Source organism: Canis lupus, chromosome X, assembly GCF_048164855.1.
Source record: "Canis lupus baileyi chromosome X, mCanLup2.hap1, whole genome shotgun sequence".
Taxonomy (NCBI): domain Eukaryota; kingdom Metazoa; phylum Chordata; class Mammalia; order Carnivora; family Canidae; genus Canis; species Canis lupus.
Genome location: NC_132876.1, coordinates 107,928,059 through 107,941,855, shown reverse-complemented (window position 1 = coordinate 107,941,855; position 13,797 = coordinate 107,928,059). Strand labels below are relative to the sequence as shown.

At 39.9% G+C, this 13,797-nt stretch overlaps 1 protein-coding gene across 5 annotated transcripts in view; it reads left to right on the top strand.

Annotated features, from left to right (window-relative positions):
• The first annotated feature begins 1,290 nt into the window (after positions 1-1,290).
• Positions 1,291-13,797, top strand: part of CNKSR2 (connector enhancer of kinase suppressor of Ras 2) — a 277,033-nt gene continuing 264,526 nt past the window's right edge. For 2 of the 5 annotated variants that reach the window (XM_072818026.1, XM_072818030.1), the window contains exon 1: positions 1,292-1,885. In XM_072818026.1, the coding sequence (XP_072674127.1) occupies positions 1,822-1,885 (64 nt within the window). In that variant the 5' untranslated portion in view covers positions 1,292-1,821. Of the gene's footprint in view, positions 1,886-13,797 lie in introns of all 5 variants that reach the window. The other 3 variants (XM_072818027.1, XM_072818029.1, XM_072818028.1) reach the window with 3 other exon arrangements.

Sequence of the window (13,797 nt, the reverse complement as noted above, 5' to 3'; positions counted from 1 at the left end):
GTTTGGATTATTAGAAAAATAAACAAGCATACAGACGAGCTATCTTAAGTTTTACCTGGCTTGTATCACTAGCCTGAAAACCTCAAAATATTTTAACTACTGTGGTTTCAGTTCTTTGTGTGTGGGGGCAAGGGGGGAGGGGGGGGTGTCAACTCAAGCCAGTTGAGAAAAGTGGCAGTTCACGCAATAGAACTAGAGAAAATGGGTTACTGTAGGAAACAAATCAATGGCAAAACCAATCAACATTAGTGAAATGGTCACAGAAATAAAATGAGTTTCTCTCTTATTCAATGGGTCTATTTAAGAAGGACAAAAAAAAGAAAAAACACCCATCTCTCATGGTGGTAGAGAGTTTAGAGAGTTTGCATCTATATTTTCTAGGATTATCTGTCATTTAAACTGAAGCCTCATTAGGCAACTGTCTTTTACTAAGGGTTGCGTAGTAGCCTTTATAAGATTTTTGAAGAACATGAGTTTTGAAGGATCGTGTTTAACATTTGTCACTCATCTTAAATCCCAGCGTTAGCCCCTCAGTATTCATACAGGATTATCTGAAAACAAAGGGACATCCCCTAAAATAGGTACTGGGCGCTCACGGCTTTGAAGGGGTTGGCCGCAAACCCGACAGCGAGCCCTTCAAATGGCACGTGGGGCCGAGCGTGTCTCGGTGTCAGCGCGAGCAGCACCTGCAGGTTCCGGGCTGCACGCCTGACTTCCCAGGCCCAGGGCACCACCGGGGCGGTCCGACAGCACTGGCCCTGCTGCCTCGTCATCGCTGCGTTTCTGGCTGGCGGAGCGGGCTCCCGTCCGCGGCACTCCACGCCCCCGTGTCAGCAGGCGTGCGCGGGGCTCGGGAATCACCTCGGAAGCCCACTCAAGCCGCGGGGAGGGCGTGAGCGAGGAAAGCCCGCGCTCTCGCTGTAACCCCCGCGCTCGGCGGTGGCCCCCCTCCCCCCGGCGGCGGGGCCACAGGTACCTCCTCAGCCGCCTGAGCATTCAGCGTTCAACCGGTGGGCGGCCCGTCCCGCAGCCTCCACGTCCGCTGAGAGGCCCCCTCCGAGCCGCCCGCAACTGACTGACTGCCCCGGGGCCGGACCTTGCGCCGACGCCGCTGCGCAAGCGCTCCTAGCGCGCCTCTGTCCCGGGGCGGCTCGCCCGGCGGGAACGCGAAGCTGCCAGCGGCTCGCACCTGCCTGACTGACAGGCAGACCCCGGGCTCGGGCCTCGTGCCGGAGCGCGCACGCGCCTCGCGCGCCTGCCGTCGGCCCCGGGGGCGGGACCGCGCGGCAGCGAGCAGGCGGGGGGCTTGTGGCGCGCGCGCCCCGCACCCGAGGGCTGCGGAGAGATATTTTGGGTGGCAGGAGGCCCCTCGTCATTTCCGCCGGGCAGCTTGTGGTGCCCGGGGCTTCACTCCCGCGCGCGAGGCGAGCGGGCAAGTTGGTTGCGGGCGTGCGGCGGCGGCTCCTTTTCTCAGCGCCTCGACCCTCGGCAGTGCAAGCCATGAACTGAAGCCCTGGAGGGACGGAGAGCCGAGCCGAGCGGCGGAGCAACAGCAGCACCCGCCACTGCGGGGACCGAGCAGAGAGTCCGCACCGAGCCGCGACCCCGGAGCGGTTCTCTCGCCGTCGCCGCTCCCGCCGCCGCTGTCCGCCGTTTGCTAACAGACACTGCAGCCGCGAGACCCGACACACAAAAGCCGTCTTCTCGCCACCCGCCCAACGAGGCAGCGGCCGGCGAGGGACCCCACCTGAGGGCGACTCGGGCTGCCGAGTTCGTTTTGTGTCTCATCTCTGTGCCCCGCGCGGCAGCGACCCCGCGCCCATGGCTCTGATCATGGAACCGGTGAGCAAATGGTCTCCGAGTCAAGTAGTGGACTGGATGAAAGGTAATGCCCGCTGTGCGGAGGGCGAGGCGAGGCGGTCCTGGGCGCGGGGTCCCGGCGCGCGACAGGGAAGGGCGCCTACCGCGGCCGAGCCCGCCATCGGGGCTTCTGCTGCCTGCTGGTGGTGCGCTGGGGGGACGGGGGGGCGGAGGTCCTCCGGGGCCGGCGGGGGCTCGGGATCCCGACCTCCTATTGTCTTCGGTGGTCGCTCCCCCGCTAGAGAGGGGCGCGGAGAGCGCTGGGGTTGCCGGCGCTACCGGGTACGGTTAGAAGGCGGGCCGCGGAATCCCGGTACGTCTCGCCTCCTCCTCGCTCCTCACGGCGCCCCTAGGCCGGGAGGACGTGGCGACCCTTGTCTCTCTGCTCGGGGAGGAGCCCCCCGGGACCTGCTCCTTTGCTCGTTCCTTCCCGGGCCCCTTTGTTCCTGGAAAACCTAACGCCCCCTCGGTGGCCGCTCCTGCCAGGTGCCTTTTGCGGCGGCAACTCTCCCTACAACTTTTAAGCCCATATAATGGGGTCAGGACGTGGCTGCCCGGGTTTGGACCCGGGGAACTCCCCCAGTTTGGGCTGAGGATGCTCGGCGGATGCGCTACTTTGGGGGAAAGGAAAACATCCTTCCCCTGGGACAGCATCCGCGCTGGTATCTGTGGGCTCCCTCCTGCGCAAATGCCCGCCCCCCTCCCCTCCCGACCCCCAAGTCCTTTGCCTCCTCCTCTTCACGCCAATTGACATTTTGGACCTCAAGGCTTTTTATTAGGTGCTCAACGCCAGGGGTAAGGTGATGCGCATTCAAGTGCCCCCTCATTTCTTCCATCTTGAAGGCTCGCCCCTTTTTTTCCCTGGCAATTTCTAACAACCACAGTTGTAGACACTCGCCCTCCTAGTCGCAAACGTGGGCTTTTTCTTTAGTCCCTGGGCTTTCCTGCCTCACTATCTCCCTCTGTTGTCTGAGTTAAGGGGCTTGTAGAAGACCCCCCGCCAACCCCCGCCCAGGACCGCTGCCTCCCCCCCCAAACCACCAAGATTCCTAAGATTTGGGGAATGCCTACAGGGATGGATGGGATGAAATAAAGAATTCCTGGCCACACTTGGGAGATGTTAGAGCTTTGCTTCTGGTTCTTCCTAGGCACACACTCTAGGTAGATTAGTCAGGGGCCAGAGGCTTATCATTTGCGAAAATGCGCGTTGTGAAGCCGAGGGAGCCCTTCTGGGGGCTTGCTCAGCAGACTGACTTTCTAAGCTCCACGTACTTAAGAACGAAAGGTTGGGTGATTGGAAATGATTAAGACTGACTGAGAGAAACTCATTTTATTTCCTCCTTGTCTGGACCTTTTCGGCCTCTTGCTTATTCTTATGGATTTTTCTTCATGCATTTGCTTTCCTTTTATTCCCTTACTTGCCCCCTTTATTTTTCATTTAATTAGGTGTTTTTTCGTTTCCAGTATGTGAAAAGTGCTTCGTAACTGCAAAGAACAGTACACATGAGAGTGTATTGAATTAAGTAGAATTAATTATCAACTGCCCCCCTGTGTGCGGTGCATTGTGCTAAGGTGCCATGGGTGCCATGACTAAGATAAAGTCCTGCACTGGCTCATCTTTTCTGTTTCTTCTCTTCGTATTTGCTATTGAAATTACGCTTTCCTAGATTCCCACCAACCCCCAACCCCTTTGGATTGTCAGAGACAAACATCTGTCTTCTCAGTCATGGAAGAAAGAGCCAGGCTGTAAGCAAGAAGCAAGAATGCTTCATTAAAACCCTTTCTTTGAATTTGCTTAAAAGGTTACTTTGTTTTGAGTCTGTTACTGAAATACTAAACAGAAAGCTATCTTGGCTCCACGGAAGTCTGATTACCTTCAGAGACTACCTCTCACAAATTCCCATGATGCTTGAGTGAGTGATGCATACTCCATCTTCTTCACCTCCACCCTCCCAGTATAATCTTGCAGTTTCTTCTTTCCCAACAGTTTAGGTCCAATGAAGCAAGTAGAACATATGATGCACATATTCTGACACACGTTATTAAATTTCCAGTACAGTAGTCCTTTAAAAATCTCTCCAGCCCTTTAAAAATTTCTCCAACCTAAAATGCAACATCTTTGAAGTTGGGCTAACGTTGTTAGCTGTGATTTTAAATGATTGTTATGTGTAAGTTGAGTAACTTATTTTCATACCTGTTGGTGATGAATTTTAGAGCTATTTGAAAAAAAATCAAGCAAGTAGCCAAGATAGAATCTACGCATTTTTGTACACATTAGACTGGAAGAGAAAAACTGATATCATTATCTGTATATTTTAAGTCTCAAACTGCTTACTGCTGAAATTTTTATGATCTTCATATAAATTTAAGATAACAGAAAATAAGATTTTAAAGAATATTGGTTGAAATGAACATTTCCTCAACTTGTAATTACACTGCTACCTTAATTAATTTATCCTCCCTACCCCTTTCCCCAAATGAACTTTATAACTAAACACATGAAAAAAACCTTTTCATCCTTTCTTCAGATGCAGTTATTTTCAAAAGTCAACTAATTTAGGCTGTAGCTTTGGAATAGCCAAACTTTGGTGTTGTATAATGTATAGCGTTACAAAGGCAGTAACACAGAATGAACAAGACTTGAACAACTGCAACATTGTGGGAGTTCTTCAAAGCATGCTCCTAATGTGACAGTTTCATCATCTTTAACATTTAAAGCATATAGCATATGCTTTCAGCTAGTCACAATCATAAATAGTTATGACTCTATTTAGTAAGGTACATGTGTTATGCTCTTTCTAGGGTGTTTTTCTCCTCACTAAACAGAAAAGGAGACATTAAGCATATAAAAATGGCATGGCTATATGTTTATACTTCCAGACAATTTATGTAAGTGGTATAGAAACTCAGCAGAGAAGGAGATGAAGGGAAAAAATGAGCTGATGAGATTAAGCTTCGGTATCATGTATTCAAAATTATTTACGAAGGACCATTTGTGCATTGCAGTTCATTTTGATCTTTTATATTAAAATATATTTGAGAGAGTCAAGTATTAAATTTATATATTAATTATTACTAAAGATATAAGGAAACACTTGCAATTTTTTGCTCACCCCCGACTCCACTATTTGTAAAATCCAATACCCACTGAGTTTTCGTCTAACAATAAAATACTGCTGTGACACAGTGTCAATGTTAGTTCCAGTAAATATATGAACTTCCCATGAGTCGGTAAAATAAACAGTTACATTCCAGATATCTTATAGTACATCAGGCTATTTGGAAATATAGAACTTCAAAATTAATTTTATAAAAATATTTTTTGAAAAAATCAAAGACTCCTCATTTAACATTTGAAACAACCCTTTTTTCAGTAGGAAATTACATGCAATCCTCTTGTAGTTTTGACAAAATTATAAAATGTAAGCCTTTTAAGAGTAAAAGCAAAGCCTTTATTAGAAAAGCTGTAGGTAGAAAAGTAGGCCAATAACAGTTTCTAATTTTTGCTCAGTGTATTACTTTAAAACACATCATATCTCAGCTCTTATCTATTCACTTGAAGGGCCTATACAATACTCTGTAACCTGCAGTTGTTTGCATTTACTTTTTGTCCACTGAAATACAGCAAAAGTGTCTGAACACTTCAGGCCCCTATTATTAGCTTCATTATTAATTTTTCTTGTCCATGTCACACCCAATAATTCTAGTTTTATTCTCACACTTTTTCCAACTTTGAAACTCCTTCAAATATCTATATGACTAAGATAAAGTTATTTTCTGTGAGCAACTCCCTTTATGACATTTTTTCTAGTGATCTTGAATCCCTTTCTTGATAAAATAAAATGAATTATTGTTTTCAGAGTCAACCAACAGACGCTGCTCTGCTGGTCCTCTCTTATGGTCTCTGTGACTTAGCTCTTTCTACTCTTATAGGATGATACCTAAAATCTAAATTTTTAAGATATCCTTTTCTCAAACCATGCCACAATTAACTGTTCTTCCCTTTTCTGTTTGCTACAAACCATATTCTTTGAAAACCATCCACTGACTGACTTCTACATTCTGTCTTGATGACTCAGCCATCTTGATGATAGAAAATGAAATACATTATTTTAGGTGTAAAAAACAAAGATAAAACCATCACTTTGCATACAGCTATGCAAAAGAGTAAAATGCAGTGATGAAATAAGGTCTATTTATTACAAAAATTAAATGCTACAAAGGAGAATGTATCTGGTAAGATATTTTGACTGACAGGCACATTGTTCTCAAGTAGTCCCCCACCACCATAGGACCTAGAGCTGAGGTTGAAATTTATTTTATTAAGATGAAGGAAAAAGTCAAGTTTTTCAGTTAATCTGTCTTGAGGTGGGGGGGAGAGGAATAATTTTCTGTCAGGAACTTGAAAAATATGCATTGTAAGAAAAAATATATTAAACTTATATGATCAAACTGGTCCTATAATTTTGAAAAATTGGGTTTTTTTTTCCTCAGTCATAGTATGACTAGATAGTCACCAACAATGACCTACTCTGGATTTGACATTTTTTGAAACTGAATACTTCACACAAAGAAAAAATTTGCCTTTTCTGTATGTAGAGTTTAGTTCACAAGAAATATCATTTTATTTATACTGCTATTAACATTTGCTCCTTAAGGTAACACTCATGATATAGTGCAGATTAGGAAAAAATAATATGTTTATGTAGATATATTTTGGTGCTTAGAGATTATTTACTCAATACTTCTATATAGAAGGGGTTTTAATGGATTGTTTTAAATAAATTATTCTCTGCTTTGGGGAAATTAGCCTCTGTAAGGGATGGCAGTGACATTGACACACCTAAGCCAAAACAGAGACAGCTGCCAAATAGAACATTTGCTAAATTTTAAAAATGTTTGTAGTATGTATACAAGCACCAGTGGAAATACAAGATGATGCCTTTAATAAGTCAGGAAGGAATCCATGAAAAAGGTGGGGTTTTAGCAACTTTTTATACAATTTGTTTAACTAAGGCATATTCTAGATGGATGTAGTTTAAAGGCACCACAAGAGACTTTGGAGTTGAGATGGGGTGATTAACCAGAACGGTTGTGTCTAGGTTTGTCTGGTTGAAGGAGAGAGGTGGGCAGCAGAGGGAAAGCAAGGGAGGAGCCATGAGTAGGTGGCACAAAAGTACAAGAACAAATCTGCATTTCACAAAGACAATAAAACTCTCATCATGTCCTGAGTTTAAATAAATACCACATTATAAAACTTTGGTTGCCAAAAATAAGCCCACAAAGAATGTGTATTGAATTAGTACAGCTGTTTCAAATCTGTTTCTCAGGAATAATTTGGAAATAATGTTAAAGTGAGTTATTTTGAAGATTAATTACATCATTAACATTGTGTCGTTGGATATTTAGAATTTTACACATCCAAATTGTTATATGAAGAATGAAGATAGGCTTTTAAATATTGATATTGTTCTTAAAGCAATGATAAAGTATCATTTTTATGTATAGCAGAATGATCTCAGATTAGGACTTAAATTTGTTCTTAATGACTTTTAGCTTTCTATGTGACTTCCCTACAGCACCTCAACACATAAGGTTTATTGTGAAAAATGAAGGATTAGTTTCTTTAAAGAGTACTAGAAGGATGGATCATCTGTACTAATTTAAGAGAAGGAAGGGAGAGTAAATAACTTGAAAAAATGTAGCTTAAGCTTTTTATCTTTTAAGATTTTGTCATAGTTTAGTGTCTGGCTAAAGAAAAGCAAATGTAGTCTTCACTACAGGATCATTGTGTTGAATAACATTCAGTGAGTGAATTCACAGTTTTCATGCATAGCATAGGCTTGTGTTCCCCAAAATGGAACATTTCTGTGGTTGTGGGAGCTAAATGATCAAAAGAAGACAAAGAGTTGATTTTTGCTAAGCATTGTAAAACATTGTTTTTGTATTAAATATAGATATTAAATTCATGGTGTAGAAAGCAAAATTGGCATGATTTTAAAGATGAGACTAGAGGTTTAACAGGAATGTTAGGCTTCCAGCAAGCTGTTTCAAGCTGCATTTCCCAGACCTTCCAGGGTTATGAGTAAACTTCATTCAGCAATTATGGATACATATATCAGTGGAAAAATTTGAGAAGTGCTGGTTTGGGTTTAGAAGAGGTAAAGTTAGTGTATTTCCTCCTTTTCTCCTATTACAAGGAACAAAATATTATCTTTTCAGTCAAGGTCATGATAATTATAGCATATTACGTTTTTGTTCGTTGATTTGTTTTCTTGATCCATAATCCTATAGTCAGGATAAACTTCTTGGGAATGTTTCTCATCTGATCCTATCCTCTCACTTCTCACTTCCATCAGCTTAAAAAGTTCAGTGGCTTTTCATTGTTTTTAGGATAAGAATCAAAGTCCTTAATATGGCACATAAGACCATTGAAGGTTTGGCTTTTGCCTTTGAAGTAAGCCTTGTTCCTAGCACTAGTTACACTGACCTTTCGATCTTGTTTGCCTACTACTGGGCCTTTGCACTTAATACAGGTTTTCTTGCCTCTTTTCTTCACCCAATTAAGTCCTACTCATCCATCCAATCTCAAGCCTTCCCTTCTATGCCTCAGAATAGCCTTTTCCATTCCCCAAGTCACATCAAATCCTCGGTTATGTGCTCTCTTGGTACCATTTACATCTTTGTCCCATATGCCAATTTTATTTTTACATTAATTTCTATGGTTATTTGTTGAGGGCAGGGACCTCATCTTATTTGCATTAGCAATGCATAAGAAAGTATCTGATGAAGAGTAGGCATTCAGAAAATATTTGTTGAAGGAAGGGATACATAAATATTCACAAATTACTGGTCTGTCAGCAAATCTGCTTTCCTAAATGACAAAGCATGTAAAGTCTCTTATAATGCTCTAGTGGATAATTCAATGCCAAGTTGTATATTGTGTGCCAGAATACAGTAGAAGTGGGGTTGCTTTAATTCATAGTTCTGTTGCTCTAGTCAATTCAGTGACCTAAATCATGGTTTAGATTCCTTTCGTTAAGAAATGTTAATATTTTCAATGAATCTACAATACTTCTGTGTTTAAGCTATAAATACTATTTGCTGATGTCACTTAATAGGCCAACACAATAGGCAAACATTACTTAAAAATTAAAACATACCCTTGAAGAATTTATTTTTTCATACAAATTTTCTAATTGTTTCTTCATTCCAGTGTTTTTAAAAGAACTCTGTTTTGGAATTGATAGTAGAGTGAAACTGATAAAATGCCTTAGGTTTCTCCTCTTATAAAAGAAAAAAAAAACTCATGTAAGAAGTTAAAATGTATTTTTCTGTTGAGAGTAGAAAATACCCTTAGTTAATTTGGATGATAAAATGGAAAAATAGCGTTTTTATTTAATAAGAACCATTATCTTGGGATCCCTGGGTGGCGCAGCAGTTTGGCGCCTGCCTTTGGCCCAGGGCGCGATCCTGGAGACCTGGGATCGAATCCCACGTCGGGCTCCCGGTGCATGGAGCCTGCTTCTCCCTCTGCCTGTGTCTCTGCCTCTCTCTCTCTCTCTCTCTCTCTCTGTGTGACTATCATAAATAAATAAAAAATTAAGAAAAGAACCATTATCTTTATTATAATTAATGTTGAATTTATATTTTATTAATAGGAATAAAACTAAGATATCTAAAAATGTCTCTTAAATCAGCATTTCTTATATAATTTTCCATCCCTTCTGATTTTGAAAAATGAATTTTAATTTTTTAAAGTAAATATAAATTTGAGCTTATTTTTGAAGGGTACTTATTAAGAACCTACATAGGGACTTATTGTAAAGTGTAACTTATTGAATATATGTGCCTCATATGGATTTCTTTGTTAATTACATGCTACTGGAAAATCAAGTAGCAAGTAATAGGAGATTTTTCTAATAAAGCAAGTCCCTCCTCACAAATTTATAATGGTTACAGTATAAATCAAAATAAGCAAAATTTTTAAGACTTTAATTTAGCTTTCTGCAGATGTTAACTTTTAATAAAACAGTCTTAACCTCAGACCTTAACCTAAGACCTTCAGTCTTAACCTTTCAAGCTAGTACTATAAAACAATGTGTTGTAATTGTGCCCTGATTACAAATAACTACTCGATATGATAGAAGTTTTTAGACTTTAAAGATGTATTTAATTTCTTATTTGATTTCAATTTAAATCACAATCATTCTAATAAAAATTTTCATTAACTTAATCTTACTCTTGGAATTTCAGGAATGAAAGGGTTATGGGTATTTGCATAGATTTATTGAATCTTAAATTTTACTAAGCACAGTACCTGCTATTTTAGTTTTCTGTGTTCATCTGTTGAATACTTTATCACAAAGTATTCACAAAGTAAAAGTGTTTTAAAAACCAAGATTGAAAAAAAAATAAAATAAAAGCCAAGATTTCTTAAATAAACCAAAATTCACAATGGCATTAATGTATTATAATTTGCCAAGATGAAAACGCCATTATATCCATTACTGAGTATCCAAAGAAAACAAAAATACTTATTTGAAAAGTTATGTGCCACTATGTTTATTGCAGCATTATTTACAATAGCCAAGATATGGAAGTAATCTATGTGTTCATCAACAGATAAATGCATAAAGAAGATATGATACACACAGACACACACACAGGAGTATTACTCAGCTATAAAAAAGAATGAGATTTTACCATTTATGATAACATGAATGGACCTAGAAAATACTGTGTTAAGTGAAATAAGTCAGAGAAAGACAAATATATGATTTCACTTACATGTGGAATCTGGAAAACAAAAAAGCAAACAAAAATACACAGACTCAGAAATACAGAGAACAAACCATGGAGATGAAAAGTACAGCATAAGCTATGAAGTCAATAATATTGTAATAATATTTTATGGTGATGGATAGTGACTACAATTATAGTGGTGATCATTGTATAATGTATAGAATCATTGAATCATTATGTTGTACACCTGAAACTATTAAAAGATGTCATTTATACTTCAATAAAAATGTTTTAAAAATTACATAATTAGTATTAAGTATTACACACTTATCTCTCTCTTTTTTTAGAGAGGGGAGAGAGAGAGAGAGAGAGAAGGAGAAGAGGGAGAGAGAATCTTAAGCAGGCTCCTCACCGAGTACAGACCCCAACACAGGGCTCATCTCAAGACCCTGAGCTCATGACGTGAGCTGATATCAAGAGTCAGGCACTTAACCAGCTGAGCCACCCAGGCATCCCAACACACTTATCTCTTTTATATTTACTTGACATTAATGTTCATGTAAATTAGTCTGATTAAGTAGATTGGAAAGCATTGTGATAAGGTAATAATAAGAAGACACCACATTGTTAGTTGCTCTTTAATTTTGCCCAATATCCCTTTTGTTTGTTTGTTTGGATTTTTTATTTTGTTTTAGCTACATCTGCTATTTTTAAAATGGGCTTGCAACATGTTTTTCTTAAATAATATCTACAACAAATCAATGGAGGGCTGGCTTTGATCCTGGATTTTACTTTTTTCAACTTGCTTACGAAAGATCATAAAGGAATCTATTTTCTAGCAAACTGTTAGACTTACAATGTGACTAACCAATAAAATATTGGCCTTAAGTAAGTATGCTAAATGATTAATTTCAACATTAGCTGAATTCTTATTATAATTTTGCTATGTTGGGATGCCTGGGTGGCTCAGCAGTTGAGTGTCTGCCTTTGGCTCAGGGCATGATCCTGGGGTCCCGGGATCGAGTCCCACATCGGGCTCCCTGCATGGAGTCTACTTCTTCCTCTGCCTGTGTCTCTGCCTCTGTGTGTGTGTCTTATTAATAAATAAATACATAATCTTTAAAAAATAATTTTGGTATGTTTCACATATATATACATGGGAGTTTATTTCATATCTTTTTGTCCCCAACCATCCATATTTTCAAAATGTTTGACACTCCTGGGGATTTGTGATTTTTTTTTTCCTGGCCGAGCAGAAAATTCATATTTTAATTTCATGTAATTCATTTATAAGCTTTCAAAACAAACCACTGAGCTGTTAAAAATATATAAAAGAGAAAGGTTATAGAGGTTTTTTTTGTTAATGGAGCTTAAAATAGACGTAGTCTCGTTGCTGGTTTTTCTAACCACTTGCCAGAACCTACAGGATTTTGAGTTCAATGTGATAAAGAACCAATGTGCATGGAAGGGCTTAGCTGCTTCTTCCTGATTTCCCTCCATAGTAGTGCCATGGTGAGTCTGGTGGCAGTCTCTGTTGACATCATTATTGCATTAAATCAGTAGCAGAGGTTTTCTAATCTAAAAGACTGTTCCTGGGCATCCCGGGTGGCTCAGCGGTTTAGCGCTGCCTTCAGCCTAGGGCCTGATCCTGGAGACTGGGGATCGAGTCCCACGTCGGGCTCCCTGCGTGGAGCCTGCTTCTCCCTCTGTCTGTGTCTCTGCCTCTCTCTCTCTCTCTCTCTCTCTCTGTGTCTCTCATGGATAAATAAAAATCTTTTAAAAAAATAAAAAAAATAAAAGACTGTTCCTTTGCCTTCTAGCTATCAATCTGAGGCTTTCAGTTTGATGTTCCATTGTCACAGAGAGAAGTTCGCTCTATGAAATATTTGGGAGTAGATAATTTTTCTTTCTAGTCTGTCTCTAAATATAATACTTTAAGTATATTTATGGTAAAAACATGTTAATTCAGATCTCGTTTATTTGGGATTTGTGATAATTACAGTAGGTTCTTATTGAAGTTTATTCCTAATATGTGAAGGAAGGGTTTGCTGATTGATCTAATAACACAAGGTTGAAAAGAAATTGTTTGACCCAGGAGGAGATGATGTTTTCAAGTACTGTACTCTGCCAGGAGCCATTTCCATACTGGAAATATGCTAGCTAGAAGTGAGTTGTATTTTAAGTTAGAATTTCTGCATACTTGGAATCATGATTTTTTAGTTTTTTGGAATATTTTTGTAAACATTCTATGATACAGCTTGGTTCTTCCCTTAATTTGCCAAAATGAGGAAGGTCTCATGTACTTCACATCTATTATTAGCAGTAATGCTTAAAATAAGATAAAAAACTGTTATTGACACCCTTTTACAGGTAAAGTGCAGAGAAATTAAATAGTTCAACAGTGATTATACAGCTGTTTAGTGATGGAATTAGGTTGGACCTCAACTTTTTTTTCCCTGTTGAATTGGGTTTACACTTCAGTAGGTGAAGGACGCAATTCAGGTTTGTACATAATTATCTTCAGACTTGACTTTTTAAGTTTTTAAAATTCCAGTTAGTTAACGTATAGTGTAATATTAGTCTCGTGTACAATATAGTGATTCAACACTTTCATATCACACTTGACTTCTAAAACATTTACTAAATTCTCTACCCTGTAAAAATTGGCACCATATAGGGTATATACTAAAGAGCACTTTGGAATCAGATGCCCAGGTTACTTATATCCAGACTCTTATTACTTCCTAGATGTGTGATTTTTAAGTAACTTGCCAGATTTATTCATTTTTGTAAAATAGGGGTGATACTATTACCTACCTCATAGGTTTGTGGTATACTTAAAACAATGCCTGGTACATAATATGTACATGGTAAATGCCATTTTTTCTAAATTAAGGAAATGATTGCATTCTTTGGCAATCTTCAGAGACACAACTACGAATAGACAATATTTATCGAGTATTTAGTACATAGCATGTACTGTGCTAGGTGCTTTCTCTGCATTATCTTATGCCTATCCTAGCCCTGAAATGTTGGAATTATCACTGTTTTACAAATGAAGAAACTTTTGCTTAGAAACATTGAATGACTTATTCTGTATACCCAAATACTCATTTAGCGGGTATTCAATGAATATTTTAAAGAATTAATAAATCATAAGTAGAAGAAGCAGAATTTGAACAGATTACTAAT